General features: G+C 40.0%; 1 protein-coding gene across 3 annotated transcripts in view; it reads left to right on the forward strand.

Moving 5' to 3' along the window:
* The window catches only part of NHSL1 (NHS like 1), a 187,064-nt gene that overhangs the window by 137,836 nt on the left and 29,166 nt on the right, over positions 1-20,062 (forward strand). For 2 of the 3 annotated variants that reach the window (XM_038760182.1, XM_038760197.1), the window contains exons 4-5: positions 13,058-13,247; positions 17,961-18,092. In XM_038760182.1, coding sequence (XP_038616110.1) covers positions 13,058-13,247; positions 17,961-18,092 — 322 coding nt within the window. The remainder of the gene's footprint in view (positions 1-13,057; positions 13,248-17,960; positions 18,093-20,062) is intronic. The other variant, XM_038760189.1, reaches the window with a different exon arrangement.

Here is a 20,062-nt window from a genome sequence, read left to right on the forward strand (position 1 = left end):
CCACTAAGCCACACTGCTTTTTAAGCAGTGTCCCAGGCAGTGACACCCCAGTGACTGGAGGCCCCAGACAGTCCTTCTTTTTTAGAGAAATGGGAAGGTGGTTCCTCCTGGAGTCTTCTAATGCCGGCGAGTGCCAGGCTGGCACCTCTGAAGAAGGCAGACTTGTGCACTTGAGATTCTCCCCCTGCCTGGGCCTTCAGCGTGTCTGGTGCCGGGAAAACCAAAGCAGCAGTGCTCACCTTTCTCTCCAGTTGGTAGGGCTGTCTATGACTGCCCAAGATCCCATGTTGCTGGCCTGAGATACTGTGAGAAGTCCATTGAAGGGCTAATATTTAAGGATAGAAAGTACAGTAAGCCGCTGGAGGATATGAGGCTGGATGCACTTGTTCACTTTCCCCATCCTACTCCCTTATCAGCATCAGTATGACCGAAGGACTGAGTTGGGCTGTTGTAAGGGCAGATTTATTAATTTTTTATTGATATCATCATCATCATCATCATCAATCGTATTTATTGAGCACTTACTATGTGCAGAGCACTGTACTAAGTGCTTGGGAAGTACAAATTGGCAACATATAGAGACAGTCCTTACCCAACAGTGGGCTCACAGTCTAAAAGGAGGAGACAGAGAACAAAACCAAACATACTAACAAAATAAAATAAATAGAATAGATATGTACAAAATAAATAAATACATAAATAAATAAATAGAGTAATAAATATGTACAAACATATATACAGGTGCTGTGGGGAAGGGAAGAAGGTAAGTTGGGGGGGATGGAGAGGGGGACGCGGGGGAGAGGAAGGAAGGGGCTCAGTCTGGGAAAGCCTCCTGGAGGAGGTGAGCTCTCAGCAGGGCCTTGAAGGGAGGAAGAGAGCTGTTAAGTTCTTCCAGTTGCTAGGCACTGTACTAAGTGCTGGTGTACAAGCTTATCAGGTTGGACACAGTCCCTGTCCCACATGGGCTCACAGTCTTAGTCCCCATTTTATAGATGAGGGAACCGAGCCACAGAGAAGTTAACTGACTCACCCAGGGTCCCTCAACAGACGAGTGGCAGAGCCACAATCAGAACCCAGTTCCTTCCTTCATTCATTCATTCATTCAGTCGTATTTATTGAGCACTTACTGTGTGCAGAGCACTGTACTAAGCTCTTGGGAAGTACAAGTTGGCGACATATAGAGACGGTCCCTATCCAGCAGCGGGCTCACAGTCTAGAAGGGGGAGACAAACAAAACAAAACATCCTTCTGATCAACTAGGCCATGCTGCTCCTGGGCCAGCCCTGCTGATCCAGTGACAAGTAGCATCCTTGTTCCCAGATAGCATTGTGATTCTAGTCTCAGGGCAATTATAAGAAAACTTCCAGGAGTGCCCTCTCAAGGGAACTGCCAGGGAGTTTTCCTTCAATCATTAAACTGCGGTGAGTGAGTAGTTACTGAGTTTTCCTGCAGAATGTCTCTCTTTTCATCTGCAAAGTAGAGATGAAAGACTTAGTTGATATTGATTAGTCTTTCAGTGTTTCTCTTTCTTTCTGTGGCTTACTCATGCTTGTTTTCAGTAGTGATCTAGCTTACCATTTAGCAATTACTGAAACAAATGAAGGCTGGTGGTGTGGTTTAGGTATAATTTTAAAATAGCTCTGGGACTTATGAAATATATAATCAAGGTTATGTTATAACTATAATAAAGTAAAACCCCCAAAACGATCATTGATGCCAAGAATTTAGGTTTTTTTTTTCCCGATCAAGACAAATGAGAGGTAAGTGTTCTCCCCAGCAATAAGTTGACATTTTGGGCAGAACTTTACCTCTTTCAAAACTTTAGCGGGATATTTAGTCCATTGTACAGTGTGTACACAGTGTTGCAACAGTAACCTACTAGAAAGTACCATTAGGGGCTGCCAACTGTGAGACAACTAACCCTGTACTATGAGATTAATTGGGCCAAAGTAGGCCATCTTTCAGATGTCAAAAGACAAAGAAATGGAGGCATCAGTCCCCTATCATAGTTTGAATCTTTTTCTAATAGATTTAGTTTTAATTCATCAAAGGCCATAACCCATTATATCTATCTCCTGACCTTTTAATTTTGCATATTGTGAAACAAACAAAAATTTTTCCCAGTCATGGTAATGGGTGTACGTTTAAACAACCCCAAAAAAGGACTGTGTGGCTGGATTGTCCTTTAATAGCTTTTAATGCAGTGGGTCTGGATGGGGTGATAATGGATCGTGTCAGTGAGATCTGGTTCTGGCCCCAATTCCACCATAATCACATAATGAAGATGAGAGCTCCCGGCCTTCAGTCAGTCAGTGGTATTTATTGAGCTTTTACTGTCTCAGAGCACTGTACTACGCACTTGAAATAATACAGTATAGCAGAGTTGGTAGACATTCGAATGCTTAGTGCAGTGCTCTGCAAATGGTAAGTGTTCAATAAATACGACTGAATGAATCAACTCATTCATTCAGTCGTATTTATTGAGTGCTTACCATGTGCAGAGCACTGTACTAAGCGCTTATACACAGCTTGGTCCTCAAGCCCTAGTGCATGCACCTGTTGTATTTGATTAGGTCACAGAGGGAGAGTTGAGTAGGAAATCTACCACTGACTACACATCCTAGAGCCCTAACTAATTGCTTAATTACAACAAATAATTCAATCAATCAATCAATCAATCGTATTTATTGAGCGCTTACTATGTGCAGAGCACTGTACTAAGCGCTTGGGAAGTACAAATTGGCATCACATAGAGACAGTCCCTACCCAACAGTGGGCTCACAGTCTAAAAGGGGGAGACAGAGAACAGAACCAAACATACCAACAAAATAAAATAAGTAGGATAGAAATGTACAAGTAAAATAAATAAATAAATAAATAAATAGAGTAATAAATATGTACAACCATATATACATATATACAGGTGCTGTGGGGAAGGGAAGGAGGTAAGACGGGGGGATGGAGAGGGGGACGAGGAGAGAGGAAAGAAGGGGCTCAGTCTGGGAAGGCCTCCTGGAGGAGGTGAGCTCTCAGCAGGGCCTTGAAGGGAGGAAGAGAGCTAGCTTGGCGGATGGGCAGAGGGAGGGCATTCCAGGCCCGGGGGATGACGTGGGCCGGGGGTCGATGGCGGGACAGGCGAGAGCGAGGTACAGTGAGGAGATTAGTGGTGGAGGAGCGGAGGGTGCGGGCTGGGCAGTAGAAGGAGAGAAGGGAGGTGAGGTAGGAGGGGGCGAGGTGATGGACAGCCTTGAAGCCCAGGGTGAGGAGTTTCTGCTTGATGCGCAGATTGATCGGTAGCCATTGGAGGTTTTTGAGGAGGGGAGTAATATGTCCAGAGCGTTTCTGGACAAAGATAATCCGGGCAGCAGCATGAAGTATGGATTGAAGTGGAGAGAGACACGAGGATGGGAGATCAGAGAGAAGGCTAGTGCAGTAGTCCAGACGGGATAGGATGAGAGCTTGAATGAGCAGGGTAGCAGTTTGGATGGAGAGGAAAGGGCGGATCTTGGCAATGTTGCGGAGCTGAGACCGGCAGGTTTTGGTGACGGCTTGGATGTGAGGGGTGAATGAGAGAGCGGAGTCGAGGATGACACCGAGGTTGCGGGCTTGTGAGACGGGAAGGATGGTAGTGCCGTCAACAGAGATGGGAAAGTTAGGGAGAGGACAAGGTTTGGGAGGGAAATTCCATCAGGCTTTAACGTTAGCCACAAACTCTGACTCTTGTGTCTGTAGAAATTGAACCACGGCAGAACCACAAGAAGCAGTGTGGTGTAGTGGAAAGAGCACGGGGCTGGGAATCAGAGGACCTGAGTTCTAATTCTGTCTCGGCCACTTTGCTGCTGTGTGACCTTGGGCGAGTCACCTAAACCTCTTTATGCCTGTTACCTTATCTGTAAAACGGGAATTAAGACTGTGAGACCCACGCAGGACATGGATCGTGCCCATTCCGATTGTCTTATATCTACCCCAATGCTTAGCACAGTGCCTGGCACAATGTAAATGCTTAATAAATTAAAAAAAATTTTAAATCCCTAATACATGGGAGGAATTCCTAAGTCTCTGTCATCTCTTGTGACTGGTTTTTACTTGAACTCTAATTTTTCTACCTACTAAATAGACTAAAATTATTTGCCTTCTACCTTCTCCTTAGGAGAAATTACTTTGGTAAGAGAAGCTAAGGAAGTAATGCTTCTGACGATTGAAAAACCATCCAGTTTCCCATGGTGTAGAAACAAATTTAAATGTTTTCTAAGTCGCTTTGTTTTATCTTGGCTGCTTTATCAAAGTAATTTCTATAAAGAGATGACCAACATCAACAAACTAAATTTATTGGTAAACACAGTTTCATATTCAGCTTTTTTATTAGCTGGGCAGAATTCTAAATTTTAAATTACCATAGCTAAAACCACAAAATACAAATATGGTCTCAGTGCAGCTAATGTATCTTCAAGTTTGTTTTGTATGTGCGCTGTTTGTAGCAGGTTTGCTACTGTGAAATGAATAACGGCAGTTTCAGTTGAATGGATAATTGTAAAATTCCCTTGGATTCAAAATATTTAAGTAAAAATTAATGCATTCCCCTGAGAGGTAGTACTTTTTTCATCAAAAGTGCTCTGTTAATGGGTTTCCCAAAAGCAGTGTAGAGCAAGGCAGATATTTGGGCAGATGGAAGGGTTACTGTTAGTTCTGAGTGACTTTGATTGAGCACATCAATTAACTCATCTTGCTTAAAATGACAGGATTTTAAGATTTTAAAATTTAGTAGGGTTTTGTCCATAGTAAATTGAGTCAGGAATCTTCTGTCCTGTTTCAGAATTTCATTAGTTTTTTTTTTTTTAAAAAGTCTTGAACTTGCAGAAGCTTTTAAAATTCAAATGTATTAAATGTCATGATGAAATTATTTTTCCAAGATAGCACTTAGTGTGCTGTTGGAAACCTCTCTGATATGAATATAGTAAATGCATAGTTAACTGAGCTGAGTTGATCCCTTTCAAACTACAGAGCCAGATGGATCGACACATGCAAGCTCTGAATTGGGCATTGATTTTCTTAGCATGAAAGAAGGAAAGGCTTAACTGAGCTAGTGTGTTGGTCCACTTTTCAAAAATATCAGAATTAAATATTTTTGTAGTAACGTATATAGTAAGAAGGCATTTAATATGATGAAAGGAACGTGATCCTATTTTAGTCCTGTTAATAGAACAATAAGGACGTCTAAACGTTAGTTAATTTTATTTCCTCCTTTTCATAAAATTGGCATAAATCTGGTGTAGTGTCAAAAGAATATCGTTACTGGGCGTGAAAACCTGATTTGAGGACTTTGGAAGGCCAAGGTGATGCAGTTAAAGTCTTATATTTAACCTTCCAATTAGAAGAACATGGGTCTGGGAATCAGAAGGACCTGGGTTCCATTTCCAACTCTGCCACTTGTCTGCTGTGTGATCTTGGGCAAGTCACTTCACTTCTCTGTGCCTCAGTTCCCTTACTTGTAAAATGGGGATTAAGACTGTGAGCCCCTTGTGGGACAGGGACTGTGTCCAACCTGATTAGCTTGTATCTACCCCAGCGCTTAGAGCAGTGCTTGACACATTGTAAGTGCTTAACAAATACCGCAGTTATTTTTATTATTACTAATAATAAATACCATTATTATTATTATTATTGTTAGGAAGCTTGTCTGCTTCCCCATAAATGTGGAAAAATTAGTGAACATGATTGAGATTCCAGATCCAGTTGATGTACAAAAGTATTTAGGTAATGGATTCATATACCTAATTAGTGAAGCATAAATCCTTGAAAATACCCTTTCATTTATTTTTTTCTTATGCATATGGAAAGAATAACAAAATAGAAGCAAGAAAAATATTGGAGTCTTGTAACAGGTATAGAAATCATTTAGGTAAGAGCCACCAAGATGATCAGGGAAATGGAGCAGTTTCCTTAGTATCATAAACATTAGGACTCCAGTCTAAAAAGGCCAAGTGTATAATAGAACGTGATTGAAGTTTACAAAATGATGAAGTATTTGTAAAGCTGAGCGTGTTATTAATGAATTCATCGATTACCCCTCTATCAAAAGCAGTGTGTGTCTATTTGGAGGTCAGAGATTCAAGGTGAACCAAGGGGGATGTAATTTCATCACAATCAATCAGTTGTATTTATTGAACTCTTACTGTGTGTAGAACACAGTACTAAGCGGTTGGGAGAGTACAGTATAATAGAGTTGATAGACTTGCTCCCTGCCCACAATGAGCTTACAGTCTAGGGTAGAGGGAGCAGGAAATAAAGCACATTGAATGTGTCAGTGGAGGTTGCGTGGGCAAAGCTGTCATTAGATTCAAGACAGATTGAGACATGACGAATTGTTAGAGATAAATTAGGCATTTTTAAAAGGTATAGTCTTAATCCGAAGGATGAATATCCAGAATGGCAACCTTCACATTGTTCCACAGGTTTTTTTTGGTATCATTTTCAAAACCAAAATGTTGAGCTGGATGCACCATTGTTCTAACCCAGCCAGCCATTTCCTACGGTTTCACTGCAGTGTGCCTCAGTGGAAAGAGCATGGGCTTGGGAGTCAGAGGTCATGGGTTCAAATCTCAGCTCTGCCAATTGTCAGCTGTGTGACTTTGGGCAAGTTACTTCTCTGTGCCTCAGTTACCTCGTCTGTAAAATGGTAATGAAGACTGTGAACCCCATGTGGGACAACCTGATTTCCTTGTATCCTCCCCAGTGCTTAGAACAGTGCTATGCACATAGCAAACTCTTAACAAATGCCATTATTATTATTATTATTACTAAAGGTAAAATCTGGAGTTTATTCCTTTTTTTCACTTGGTGAAGATCGAGATTCTCTCTCATATTTCCCAAGTGCCTAGCATAATGTTCCCCATACAGAAGATGTGTGATATCCGTGCAGTTGCTAATGATGACTCTGAATACCCCAGACTTTAAAATGTTTATTTTACGTGTTTGTCTTTTTAGATGTGTATTGTGTGCATTTTCTTGTTCACTTTTTGCTCTTCATTCTTTCTTTGTCTCCTCTCTCTCTCGGTCTTACTCAACAGTCTAGTCTGTTGGGCTCCATCTCTCAGTGTTGTATTAACGTCTGCAGATACATGGTCCCATGGAGTATGCAGGTACCTCTCCTCCATCCAGCTGTCTGTCACCCATGCGGCTTGATGTTATTTATAGAAATTTAGTTTATGCACCCACTATCATTCATATACTATTACAAAAAAGCAAAGCTACTAATCTGGCCATCTAATTCCATTATATTGTTGTTAGGACCAGTGTTTTTTTTCCCTCTTCTCTCCATTCCAAGTATTTTGTTGGGTCGATTTACAATAAGGCCAGTGAAATTGTTGGTGAATTATGGAGAATCTCTGTGTGAGAACACAGCCCCCAGATTTTGACAAATAATAATAATAATGATAATAATGATGGCATTTATTAAATGCTTACGATGTGCAAAGCACTGTTCTAAATGCTAGGGAGGTTACAAGGTGATCAGGTTGCCCATGTGGGGCTCACGGTCTTAATCCCCATTTTACAGATGAGGTAACTGAGGCACAGAGAAGTTAAGTGACTTGCCCAAAGTCACACAGATGACAACTGGTGGAGCCGGGATTTGAACCCATGATCTCTGACTCCAAATCCCGTGCTCTTTCCACTGAGCCATGCTGACAAATGCCACATTGCCGTAGACAGGAGCCCAGAAACTGAGAAAATTAGGAAGAAAGATGAAGGTAGTGGAGGAGAATAATAGGAGTGGGTGGAGAGAAGAAGTGGCAAAAAGTTCAGGGTTTGAGCACATATGCTCTTATGTGATACTTATTGAATTGAAATCCAAAGTGGTCTTAAATTTTTAAGAGGGGTGGTTATTTAGTAGTGCTAAATAAAGCCAACAGAATACTCAGACTTTTCATTCTCACCATTATGATTTCACTAAGACACTTACTCATTGCATTAGTAGGTGAATCTTTGTATCAGGCCAATAGATGCAAAGCTTCATTTGGTGGATCCATGGATGTATTCTTTATGTAGTCACACAGATGTTGCAGAAAATATGGTATGGGGAGGAATAGCAGTGTGGTGTAGCAGGAGAAGCAGCAAGGCTTAGTGGAAAGAGCACGGGGCTGGGAGTCAGAAGGATCTGGGTTCTAATTCTGCCTCTGCCACTTGTCTGCTGTGTGACCTTGGGCTAATCACTTAAATTTATGTGCCTCAGTTTCCTCATCTGTAAAATGCAGTTTAAAGCTGGGAGCAGCATGTGGGACATGGACTGTACCCAACCTGATTATCTTGTATTTACTCCAGCGCTTAGTACAGTGCCTGGCACCTAATAAGTGCTTAACAAATACCGTTAAATAAAACAAAACAAAACAAAACAAAAAACCAACAAAAAAACCCCAAAACCACAGTTGCCTTATTTTCTTATGTTTTGAAGTTGTGATTTAAAATGTAGTTTCCAAGGTATCAAGAAAGGGGAGACTCCCTCCTGTATAGAAAAGAGGAACAAAGCACTTGGGAAGCTAAGGTCTGAGATGCCCTTGTCATCATCATCAGTGGTATTTATTGAGTGCTTACTGTTGGCAAAGCACTGAACAAAGCACTTGGGAAAGTTAAGTACAACACGGTTGGTAGACATGTTCCCTGCCAACAACAAGCTTCCAGACTAGAGGGGGAGAGAGACATTTTCATAAATAAATTACGGATGTGTACATAAGTGCTAAAGGTGGGGTGAATTTCCAGTGTTCAAAGAGTACGGATCCGAGGGCACATGGAGGTGACGCAGAAGGCAGAGGGTGTCAGGGAAAAGAGGGCTTGATTGGGGAAGGCCTCTTAGAAGAGTTTTAATTTTAATAACGTTTTGAAAGTGGGAAGAGTGGTAGTTTCAAGTCAGAAAGAGGATGTGGGAAAGGCGTTGATGGAGAGAGACAAGATCAAGGCACTGTGAGCAAGCTGGTCCTAGAGGAATAAAGTATTAAGCTGGAGTAATTGGAGGGGCGAGATGATTGGCTTTAAAACCAAGTAAGGAGTTTCTGTTCATGAGGAAGTTCATGGGGAGTGGGAAGACTGACTAGTTTCTTAGAAAAATGATCTGGGCAGCTGAGTGAATAATGGACTGGTGTGGGGAAAGACAGGAGGCAGGGAGGTCAGCAAGGAGGCTGATGCAGTATCAGTGTAGTAGCAGTTTTGGATGGAGAGGAGAGGGCAGGTTTTAGCCATTAAACCATCAGGATTTGGTGATAGATTGAATTAGATAATGGATACTTGAGAAATCATAGGGTCATCACTTGTTTATGTCAGTAAGGGGGTTTAAAATAGCATTTCTTGGATTTGTTGATGGTAGAACCAAAGGGTGAATTTAAAAGCAGTGGATCTGTGGGCCTGAAAAGTCTGGTTTGGCACAATTCCCTGTCCACATTTCCCAGATAATTTCTCACCTCTTCTCCTTTGTCTTTGCTGTGCTTCCTGGAGAATGACTGAACAATTTCAAGAAAATGGCAAGGTAGAAATATCTCATTTTGCCCATTGAGTAAAGCCTGTTTATTGGAGGGTTTTAAAGGTGAAGGTGGGTGAGGAGAAACTGTTGTTTTTTGAAGCAGGAGAGAATTTTTTTAACCAGCTCAAAGGTAAATGGGAACGTATAGAGATCATCCTGCTATAGAGTTGTCGGTTTTAAGGAAGTAAGAATAAGCAAATAATTTTGGGCCAATGTAGTGTCTTTCTTCATTAGACTGTGAGCCCCTTCTGAACAGGGAATTTATTTTCTATTTACTCTTTAACTCTCCACAGGGCCCAGTTCAGGTAACTGAAAACAATGTTACCTCTTTCAACTGACATGGACTGGGTTGAGATGTTTCATTGACAGAAAATTTGGTAAAAATATTGTAATAATACTTTTTGAGTGTTTCTGTGTTTGGGGACAACTGTGTACCCGATGCTGTGGAGAGGAATTTAAACAGTTAACAGGCCTCTGCCAAGCCTGCCCAGATCATAAATAACAAGAATTATTTGTGGGTGTTTAAGATCCTACAAATGCTACTGCCATGCAGCTCAGTATTATGTAGCTTGTGAACAGGGAATAAATTCCTGCCAATCATCCTAGAGTAGAAGACAGAATAGTGCCTCTTAAATTGAAATAGGATCCATTCTCCTTGGAATGAAACCCAAATATCACATGCAGTGCAGGAGAATGAAGAATTTCAAAAAGAGCCTGTTTCTACTGGACATCTGTATTTCAGCCTTGGTAAGCAGCAAGGCCTAGAGGAAAGAGCACAAGATTGGGAGTTAGAGGACCTGGGTGGTAATCATGGCTATGCCATCTGCCTGCTGTATGACGTTGGCCAAGTCACTTATCTTCCCTGGGCCTCAGTTTCCTCATCTGTAGAATGGGGAATGAATACCTGTTCTCTCTCTTGCTTAGACTGTGAGACCTGATTATCTTGTACCTCTCCCAGCACTTAGTACAGTGATCGGCATATAAGTGTTTAACAAATACCTCATATTAATATAATTATTACGAAAGTACAACCATACCTGTGAAATCTTGTAACGTTATTCAGAGACTTCAGTAAAAACCTAAAGCAATATACTATTAAATGGGAAGATGCCAATTTTAGTAATAAACATGTTCATTTTAGTTGATAAAAGTAGGCTTGGCCTCACAACCAAGATGCTGTTGGAGAATTTCACTGTACACCAATGTCCTTGGAGGTCCACGGGATGAAGAATGAGAGAGTAGGGAAAGGATCGATGAATAGATAAATATCATTCTGAAAGTCATGTTAATGTGGCTTTTTATTTTTCCATTAGTAATTCATGGCATTAGTAGATTCATGCATTCAGTCATATTTATTGAGCACTTACTGTTTATAACAATTACGTTTGTGTGAAGGACTGTTTTGGAAAGCGAAGGGGGAGCTTTACAAAATGGAATACCTTTGTTTTGTCATTTTGAACAAGTCCTTGGTCACTACCTCATGACCCACTGAAGTCTAGGTCACAGCACCATTTCATTGTGACACTATCAGGAAAAGTAGGTTACAGGGACTTATCACCAGCATTGAAATACATATAAAGGGTAGACTAGTGTTGCACATATAAATCCCTGGTAAGACACCCAGACAAGTAAGAGACAGAAGCCGCTGTGGAGAATAGAACAGTGAGCTTAGTAACACGCTTTTATTTTTTTCAAAAATCACACAAGTAGCTTCTTTAATATTCTAATGCCCAATGTATATGTTCCAGAGTTACTTGCCATTTTCAATGGAATTGGTTTTTTTTTTTCCCCATACTAGCTTGTTCAAATTGGATAACAAGCCTAACCATACAAATTTCTAGCTCTGGCTGGTGTTTACTGTTTTGGGTTTTGGGTGGGGGTGAGAGGGTATTTTTCATTTAGGCCTATCTGAGACTGTGTGTGTGTAGGGGGGTATTAAAAGAAGCAAAAAACAAAAAGGCAAGTGCCTCTCTGAGGGGTAGCTTCTGACATAATTTCCAATCATTTACCCATATTTTGAAAGTGTCATCAGAATGGCATCAAGCGTGAATGGATCTAATACATTTAGAGCTCAAGAGTATACAGTAGCGGATGAAATTTTTAACAGTGCAAGCATGTCTGTGTGCTAAGATATCAATGTGCCTTGCTTAGTTTTTTTTGTTACAAATAGAACTACCTTTCAGAACAAGTGTAGTAGAAATATGTATAATGTATTGAAGAAATGATACTCAGTTTGAATTAGAAAATACGTTCTTTAGAATAATTAGAACGGCAATAAAGAATGACTCTCTATCCCTTTCGACCCATTATTGGGCTTTTCAATTGAACTAGATCATTGGTCAAAATTGACCTATGAATTGATACGACTGGAGGAAAGGATCTGCCCCAGATTCATTTCTTGCATAAGAATGTACTTCATCCTCACCAATTGGCAATAACTGGGCATTAAATAATGGGTCCGGATTTAATGAGTCTTAAAATTTTCCTCCCATGAAAGTATTTGATTGTAATGCTGTCTTTATGGTTTTATGGCTCTCACCTCCACTCGTGCTTCTTTAATTAGCCCTTTTAATTAATTGCATTGCTGCCTTTTTCAAACACATGGTATTGTAGTTGTGTGAGTAAATGAGTGAAATTATTAAAATAGAAAGAAATCAATTTCAGGTGACTGGAAAGCCCTCTACATATTTGATGGGCTTTCACGTGGCTAACCACTTTTTTTGCCACTTCTGGCATGCTAAATCTCAAAATGTATGTGTTTGTTGTGTTTTCCGTGCTATTGCCCAAAACTGCTATACTGCATTTGGGTTATCTGCACACACTACCTGCCAGAACAAGCTTTCTGTTTGTGAGCTTTTTAGATGACATAGCCGTGCTTTCAGTTTCCGGTGAGGTTCACAGTAAAACATTCATCACTTAGATGTGGTTAAATACATACTTTTTACACTCTTTGTTCCAAAACCTGTTGCTATAGTCAGAAAAACACAAATGATCTATTCATAATTATATGTACCATAGTAACCAGGCTTATTTGCACTGGTCCAGAAGTTGATAAAAGATCCAGCAATGGGCAAGTAAAAGCCATTATTTAAAATAGAAAAGGCAACCCACAGACCACTGATTTTAGGATGTGGACGCTCGGTAGGGGAAATTTAGCTGTGTTGGCTAGCACATCTGTAAACATTAAGATGGGCATTAAAGAGGCCAACCTTCACGTGCCCCTCCAAGCCTTCTGTTGCCTTTTGTTTAGGGAAGACTGCTGGGCTGGCTCACTCAGGATAGAAAGTTCTTACGTTCTTAGTTGAATTACATTTGAAATTATGCCTCTGATAAATCTGGGTTGGAGTTGATACTCCTTAGGCCATTAAGCAATTTTATAGGCATGAAAATTTAGAGGGCTACCTGTGAGGCTAGTGCATATTTGGATAGTTGAGTTTTTTGTGTTGGGTTTTTCTTGTACTCCATATACTCCACTTAAAATCTGATCATTGTTTCAAACCTCTTAAATGCTTGTATTTACACATTACTGTGTGTTTTTTTTTATTTTAGGGTTCTGTCTCTTCTGAAGAAGAAAAGCTTATTCTTGTTAGGAGACCTAGAACACCAACCTCAAGTGATTGTCCCGATATTAACACCCACACAAATTGGATCAAGCCCCTCCCACTACCAACACCAGAGGAGAAGATGCGACAACAAGCCCAAACAATCCAGATGGATGTAGTTCCCATTAACGTAACTGGTATGCTCTGCATTTCAGACAAGGGTGTGGGTCCGGGCAGAAGCAGGGAATGCAGTTCCTTTTGTAATTTTGATATATTTTTCCCTTCTGGAAATGAATGGTTTTGCATACAATTCTGATGTATAGACAATCAAGTACAGTATAACATCTTGTGGTCCACAACCTGGGCCTTAAGGAAAGGAATACTCAAAGATATTTAAAACAACCAAGAATTCATTTCAGGGAAGACAAGTGAAGGCTGATGGTAAAGAGCAATAGGCCTGCTGTTGGAACTATTGCCTTCAGTGAAAATTGGTGATAAAAATAACTGATGGTTTTTGAGTTTTCACCCTCGGAGGGAAGGCAGGCTACCTTAGCAGCCATGTGTAATCTTAAGCAGGTGAAAGTTAGGAATTATTTTGGGAAATGAACCATAGTTGTTGGATTCTGTCCATCTGTTCACTCAATTCAAAAAGGGTAGAGAACATATTCATCAGGCTTTGGAAATCTCTGAAAGACTGGTGTGAGAGATCTGTGTTGCCTTCTTTCAACTTGTTTATTAGTATTACACCTAATGAGTTATATGTACCTTTTGGGATGAAAAACAAGTAAAAAAAAGTCCCACCAGTTGGGAGGAGGAGGAACAGAAGGAGAGGCAGGGAAAATTGGTAATCCAGTTCTGGGAAATCAAGAGACCATCAATCAGTGGTATTTATTGAGTGTTTTCAGATCCACTCATTGTACTAAATGCTTGGGAGAGTCTTATTACAGTACAGTGGAGTTGAAAGATAGGGATCCCAGTCCTCGCTTTGCCTTACTACTTTGTTTATAATTTAGGTAATTCATGCTCCCTGTTATCCATAGGAATTGGAAGAGCCCACCAACTCAGGACTTGAAAAAATAAGGCAGGAGGCAGGAATGGATTTTCTACCAAAATTGAAAACCCCTCTCCTGTGCCCCAGTACCATGTTCCCTTAGGCTCTTGTTTTTCTCTTCCTTTAAGTGCCTCTTTCCCAAACAGAGGAAATTGTGGAAAAGCATAATACAAATTTTCATCCTAGTGTATTTTTATTAATTGTCAGGAAGATTGTTAAAGACTACATTTAAAAATCTCCAAAAAAAAACCAAAACCAGGAATTCTGTGTTAGCATTATTTAAGCATTATGTGATTACTAGCATATAGTATATATATATAAAGAGAGAGAGAGAGGTTACAGACTTATACCTATTGAATAAAATTTTAATCTGCTCTATTCATAACTAATACCATTGATTATTCTTTATCACATGGTGCCTAGTAGTTAATTAATCTTTTATAAATGTTACTAGCTTTAATATCACAATTTATAATTTAACACTCCGGAACATAAATTTAGTCAAGAAAAGATAATGAAATGCAGATATACCAGAAATGAATGTATGATGAGAAAATGGTAACACAGTGCTCCTCTGGCAGACCAGGTCATCTGGCATTTTAATGAGACCTGCATTGTAAGGATAGTAAATTAAGATTACAGTCGCATAGAAACAAAGAATCATCTGCCATAAAAAGTTTGAACAGGGTTTACAGGTTGCCATAGTAGAAACACAGAATTATGCAGTATGTATTTTTATAAATAAATTCAGGCTTTTCATATTTGGCTTTACTGTTCCGCTTTCAAAAGGGAATAAAACCAAATAATTTAATACTTTATGGGCTACCTCTTCAGCTCTACTTCTGCTTTCTAAGATGTGTGCTCCTCTTGTATGCATTTAATAAGAACTGTCAAAGAAGTTAAAAATTGAACATAGTGTTCATTTTTTATTAGTAGAAACACAGATTGAATCATTTGGATTTTTATGCTTAATATTCTTTGTTTTTCATCGTTTAAATGTATTCAAGTGTAAATACACTGTCCATATAGCAGAACTAATCTATTAATCTACCCTGGTTTCTTTCCCTTTAAAATTAATCATAGCCCCTATGCAACAGATGTTAAACAGGAAACACTTTCATTCTGCCATTTTCCTGCTAGCCCCTAGAGACCTAGAATTCCAACTTGCCTTGAAATTGAATTTTATATATTGTACATGATAGGCTTATTTTTAATTGACCCTAAGGGGTTTTTTTGTTTGTTTTTTGTTTTTTAAATAACAAAACATTTTAGTCAGTCACAAGGGCCTGGTTCCTTTTGCTTTCTGGTCTTCATTTTGAGGGCTGAGTGACAGTGCCATTGAATTCAAATGCTAGCCTTAGAAAAAGGGCTTTAAGGAACTTAAAATGCAGCGTCTGGGCATTAATAATGGTTCTGTGACCTTTCATAGGTCTAGGGAGCAAGTGGCAGTGACCCTGAAATTTGATTTTTTTTTTTTTTTCCCTGTAGGACAGATTGCAACTAAATCTATAATCACAAATCTGATGCCTGGCCTGGAGGGCCCAGGGTGTTACATTAGCACAGCAAGCTGCCAAATAGATGCCCAGGGTTAAGAGTAGATTGGGTCTCCTGGGTCTTGAACCAGATGGGGCTCAGTATGTTCCAGAACATGCTGTGTGTTTTGTGTGTGCTTATGGGCTTGTGTTTAAGTGGTGGAATATGAGATAAGCCTTTTCAGTGCCATTCTACTGCTACTCAAAGGTTAGGAACTGCAGGGCACATAGTGTAAGCCTTCTCAGCTGGAAGGGACACGTCGAACGGCAATGGAGTTGAGAGCCAAACTAGAATAAAACAAGGCATAAGGAAGTAGGAAGCAAATGAATTATACATGTCGGAGCGGAAGGATTAGGATGGGGACAATCATGAACTAATAAATAAATTTTGAGCCAGCTTAGAATACTCCTAGCTGGGGACAATGATCACTGATTCTTTCTCTTGTTTTGATCCATTGTGCCAAGGAATACTAGTAAAATGAGGTGTGAAATCAGTGCTGTCTCATATATTGCCAGATCTAAGTTTCAGCCAAGCGACAGTGGTGTGGAACGCAGCTGTAGTACAAAATCTAGGATTACCTCAGGTTCTAGTTTCTTTTGCTTTTTAATCTTGTTGGCACTATTGGTGGTGTTTAATCTTTTCTTTTTTTAAGAGAAAAACAGCAAAGGAAGAAATACAATTTTCCATTAACATTCTTTCAAGTTCTTTACATCTCTGTGTTTTGGAAGAAATTCTGGTTATGACTGTAGGGGTCGTTCATTCATTCATTCATTCAGTCAGTCATATTTATTGAGTGCTTACTGTGTGCAGAGCACTGGACTAAGCGCTTGAAAAGTACAATTCGGCAACAGAGACAATCCCTACCTAACAGTGGGCTCACAGTCTAGAAGGGGGAGACAGACAATAAAACAAAACAATAAGATCAATAACATCAGATGGCTCTGACTCCCTGCTCCATGTTTTATGAGATCTCAGCTTGTCTTTGGGCTATTAACATGATGGTGACCCATTCCACGTTAGGTACAAGTTGGTTTGGTGCCCCTAGAATCTTGTGGCTTTTGGGTCTCATAACTCTTTTACTATATCCCTGCTTTCAGTCAACCAATCAGTCATATTTGTTGAGTGCTTTTATTGTGTGCAGAACACTGTACTAAGCGCTTGGGACAATACATTACAACAGAGTTGGTAGACATGTTTCCTGCCTTCAAGGAGCGTTCAGTCTATTAAGATTAAATTCATTGATAATGCACTGTACCTGCAAGAATATTCTTCAGTAAATTTGTTGTGATGTGCCACATAGTATCACCATTCCTGGTGTTGATTAGAGCAGTGGCAGTTTTTTAGCAATTGAAACAATATCCTAACTAAATATTTGGGATGTTCCTGTCCATTGAAACTGGGGGATTCTTTAATTTTTCTATAATGGGGACAGCAGAAGGATGACAAATCATACTTGTATGGCTAGGGTCATTTCCAAGGAAAGTAATTTGGCCCTTTTTCTAAAAAAAAAAATGAAAAATTTTGGTGAAATATTCCTTTTTAAGAATTGATATTGGTTGAAGAAAGATCATTGAGTGCATGTCTGATATAACCAAACCTTTCTATTTTATTGTGTCGCAAGTTCATTAAGCTCAAAAAATTAAGCTTTTGAGTAAAATTTTGCAAAGTTACTACTGGCAGGCTTAATTTTTTTGTGATGTCAATAAATTAAAAGAGTTCAGAAAGAAAGCTGCTTAGCCTTAACTATGGCAATGCTGCTGGGCTTCCTCATGGTATTGTGTGTCATCATTACAAGGCTTTGTGTTGTTCATATGGTGGTGGGGTAGAGGTTGGGGGGGGGGGGGGTTCCCTATTCCAGAAATGCTCCTTGCCAAACCCCATTATCTGTCATCTTAATTGAAAGAGAATAGGGATGTGGGAGGGAGGTCTTTAAGGGTCAGTTACATGGCCTAGGGAAGTTTTTTATGGCAATTCAGTAACTCCTGCCCAATACCTTTATTTCAAGTGTGCAATAGAATTTTGCTCCTGCCCTCTTCTCCCAAAAATGGACATAGAAGAGAGACATCCTATAAAATGGAGCCAGAGGAACTCCTTTTACTAGAAAATGATTCTTCCTAATAAAAAAAAAAACCCAATGTACAAGCCTTGTAGTGATGATGTACAGCATTTCCTTTTTTTTCTCTTCAGCATACATTCTTACCATGTGACTAAGCTAACATCATGATTAATGCCTTTTTTCATTTCCACAAGCTATTGGAAGAAAGTGCATGATGTCAGCGTCGCTTGACAGTAATGTTGCTTTGCTTGTTCCACCACTCTACATTAGGGGAGAATTTCGATCGCCAGGCCAGCCTTCGGCGGTCTCTAATTTACACAGACACTGTGGTAAGACGGCCGAAGAAAGTCAAAAGGAGAAAGACTATTACAGGAATCCCTGACAGCATTCAGAAGGAGCTAGGTATGGCTGATCAGAACTGTATTCCATCGCTCTTCACCGCTTGTCATGACTAGACTAATCGCATTGGCCAGTGCTCATGAAATCAATACAGTCTGATAGCCTCTTGACATGCCAAAGGGCTGGGCCCCCCACTGCAGAGGTTTCAACTAGCCCAACGATCCCGGGTAGATCATTTTATTGATTTTTGGCGCTGTCGGGCGGGAGGTTGGGGCGGCGGCATGAGAGCTTCCTTGTAAATGATGTACTGGGGTCAAAAGCCTCTGCAGGTATGTCGATTGGTCATTTTTATTGAGTGTGCTTACTATGTGTGCATGCAGAGCACCATTCTGAGCGCTTGGGAGAGCATAATAGATCACAATTGGTAGACACAGTCCCTGCCCACAAAATACTTTCAGTCTAGAGAACGAGCAGAATCTCCTTGGATTTTTTTTTTCCACACTTCACAGGTGCCCTTTTCATGCTGGATGGAAACTTTCATTTACTAATGGAATTTTAATGAAGAAAATGTCATCATCATCATCATCAATCGTATTTATTGAGGCTTACTATGTGCAGAGCACTGTACTAAGCACTTGGGAAGTACAAATTGGCAACATATAGAGACAGTCCCTACCCAACAGTGGGCTCACAGTCTAAAAGGGGGAGACAGAGAACAAAACCAAATATACTAACAAAATAAAATGAATAGAATAGATATGTACAAATAAAATAAATAGAGTAATAAATATGTACATACATATATACATATATACAGGTGCTGTGGGGAAGGGAAGGAGGTAAGAAGGGGGGATGGAGGGGGGTCGAGGGGGAGAGGAAGGAAGGGGCTCAGTCTGGGAAGGCCTCCTGGAGGAGGTGAGCTCTCAGCAGGGCCTTAAATGAAAATGAAAATGTCCATTTCAGACAAGAAATTGGCATTCACCAGGCAACCTGATTGGTTTTAGATTGTTTGAGATATTACAGCCAAAGTGATTTACCTTAAAACTGATACTACCTTATATTCCACTGCAACTGCTCAAAGCAGCAGTAGAGAAACAGGCCTTAAATGTAGATTCCCAGGTTTTTTTTCCTCTTCATGTTCTGTCATTTTCTATTTACTTTTCTCCACTCCTCCATTTCTGCATTTTTTTCCATTATCCCGAACTGCCAATGTTTGTGTTTTTCACTCCTGTCTTCTTTCTTTGGATGGATTCTAATTTCAGTTTTCTGTCCATGCCCAAAGATGGACTCTTAATTATGTAATCATTCATTAATTAATTCTCATTAATTTTCTAGGACTGTAGTATGGTTTCTTCTAGCTCTTGCAACCAACTCTTGTTCTGCAACCCAGTTTTCTTCATGCTTTTGTGGGTACAGGCAAACCCCACAAAGTACATCTTCAAAGGTTGCAGATTGACCAAAACTTGCCAATTAGTAATGGAGCAGTTCCCTGGAGGTAGGGCATTGGTCCTGTGGTTTGACTGGAGATTCCTTAAAGCACTGGCATTAGATCTAGTTTTACCCATCTTCCTGCTCAATATTGGCATAACAGTGAAATGGAAAATTCTACTAGCTTATGAGAGGTGCAGAATTTTCTTAATAGCTCTTCACTAGGCAAATATGGGCACTAAACCGTTGTAGCAAAGCACTTTGGGCTCAACTCTCTACTTCCTGGATCCTAAGATTACCGTCCACATAAGTCTCATTATCTTAGTGTCACCTTAGAGTGTGTGTTACCCCCTCATGAATACTTTTTATCATTCCTTTCTATTATTAATAATAAAAGGGCCAGTATTCCAGTTCCAAGAATCTCATCGCAGGCTTTGTTTGTATTTATCAGGCCTCTGATTTTCTTTGTGTTATTTAGCTTTTATTTCTTTATAGTACTAATGCATTAAACCAGCAGGCAGGTTCTTGCCATTGCACAATCACTCTGTTAATAACTGTGGTATTTAAGCACTTACTATGTGACAAGCATTGTACTAAGTGCTGGA

The sequence above is a fragment of the Tachyglossus aculeatus genome, chromosome 2 (assembly GCF_015852505.1).
Source record: "Tachyglossus aculeatus isolate mTacAcu1 chromosome 2, mTacAcu1.pri, whole genome shotgun sequence".
Lineage (NCBI taxonomy): Eukaryota > Metazoa > Chordata > Mammalia > Monotremata > Tachyglossidae > Tachyglossus > Tachyglossus aculeatus.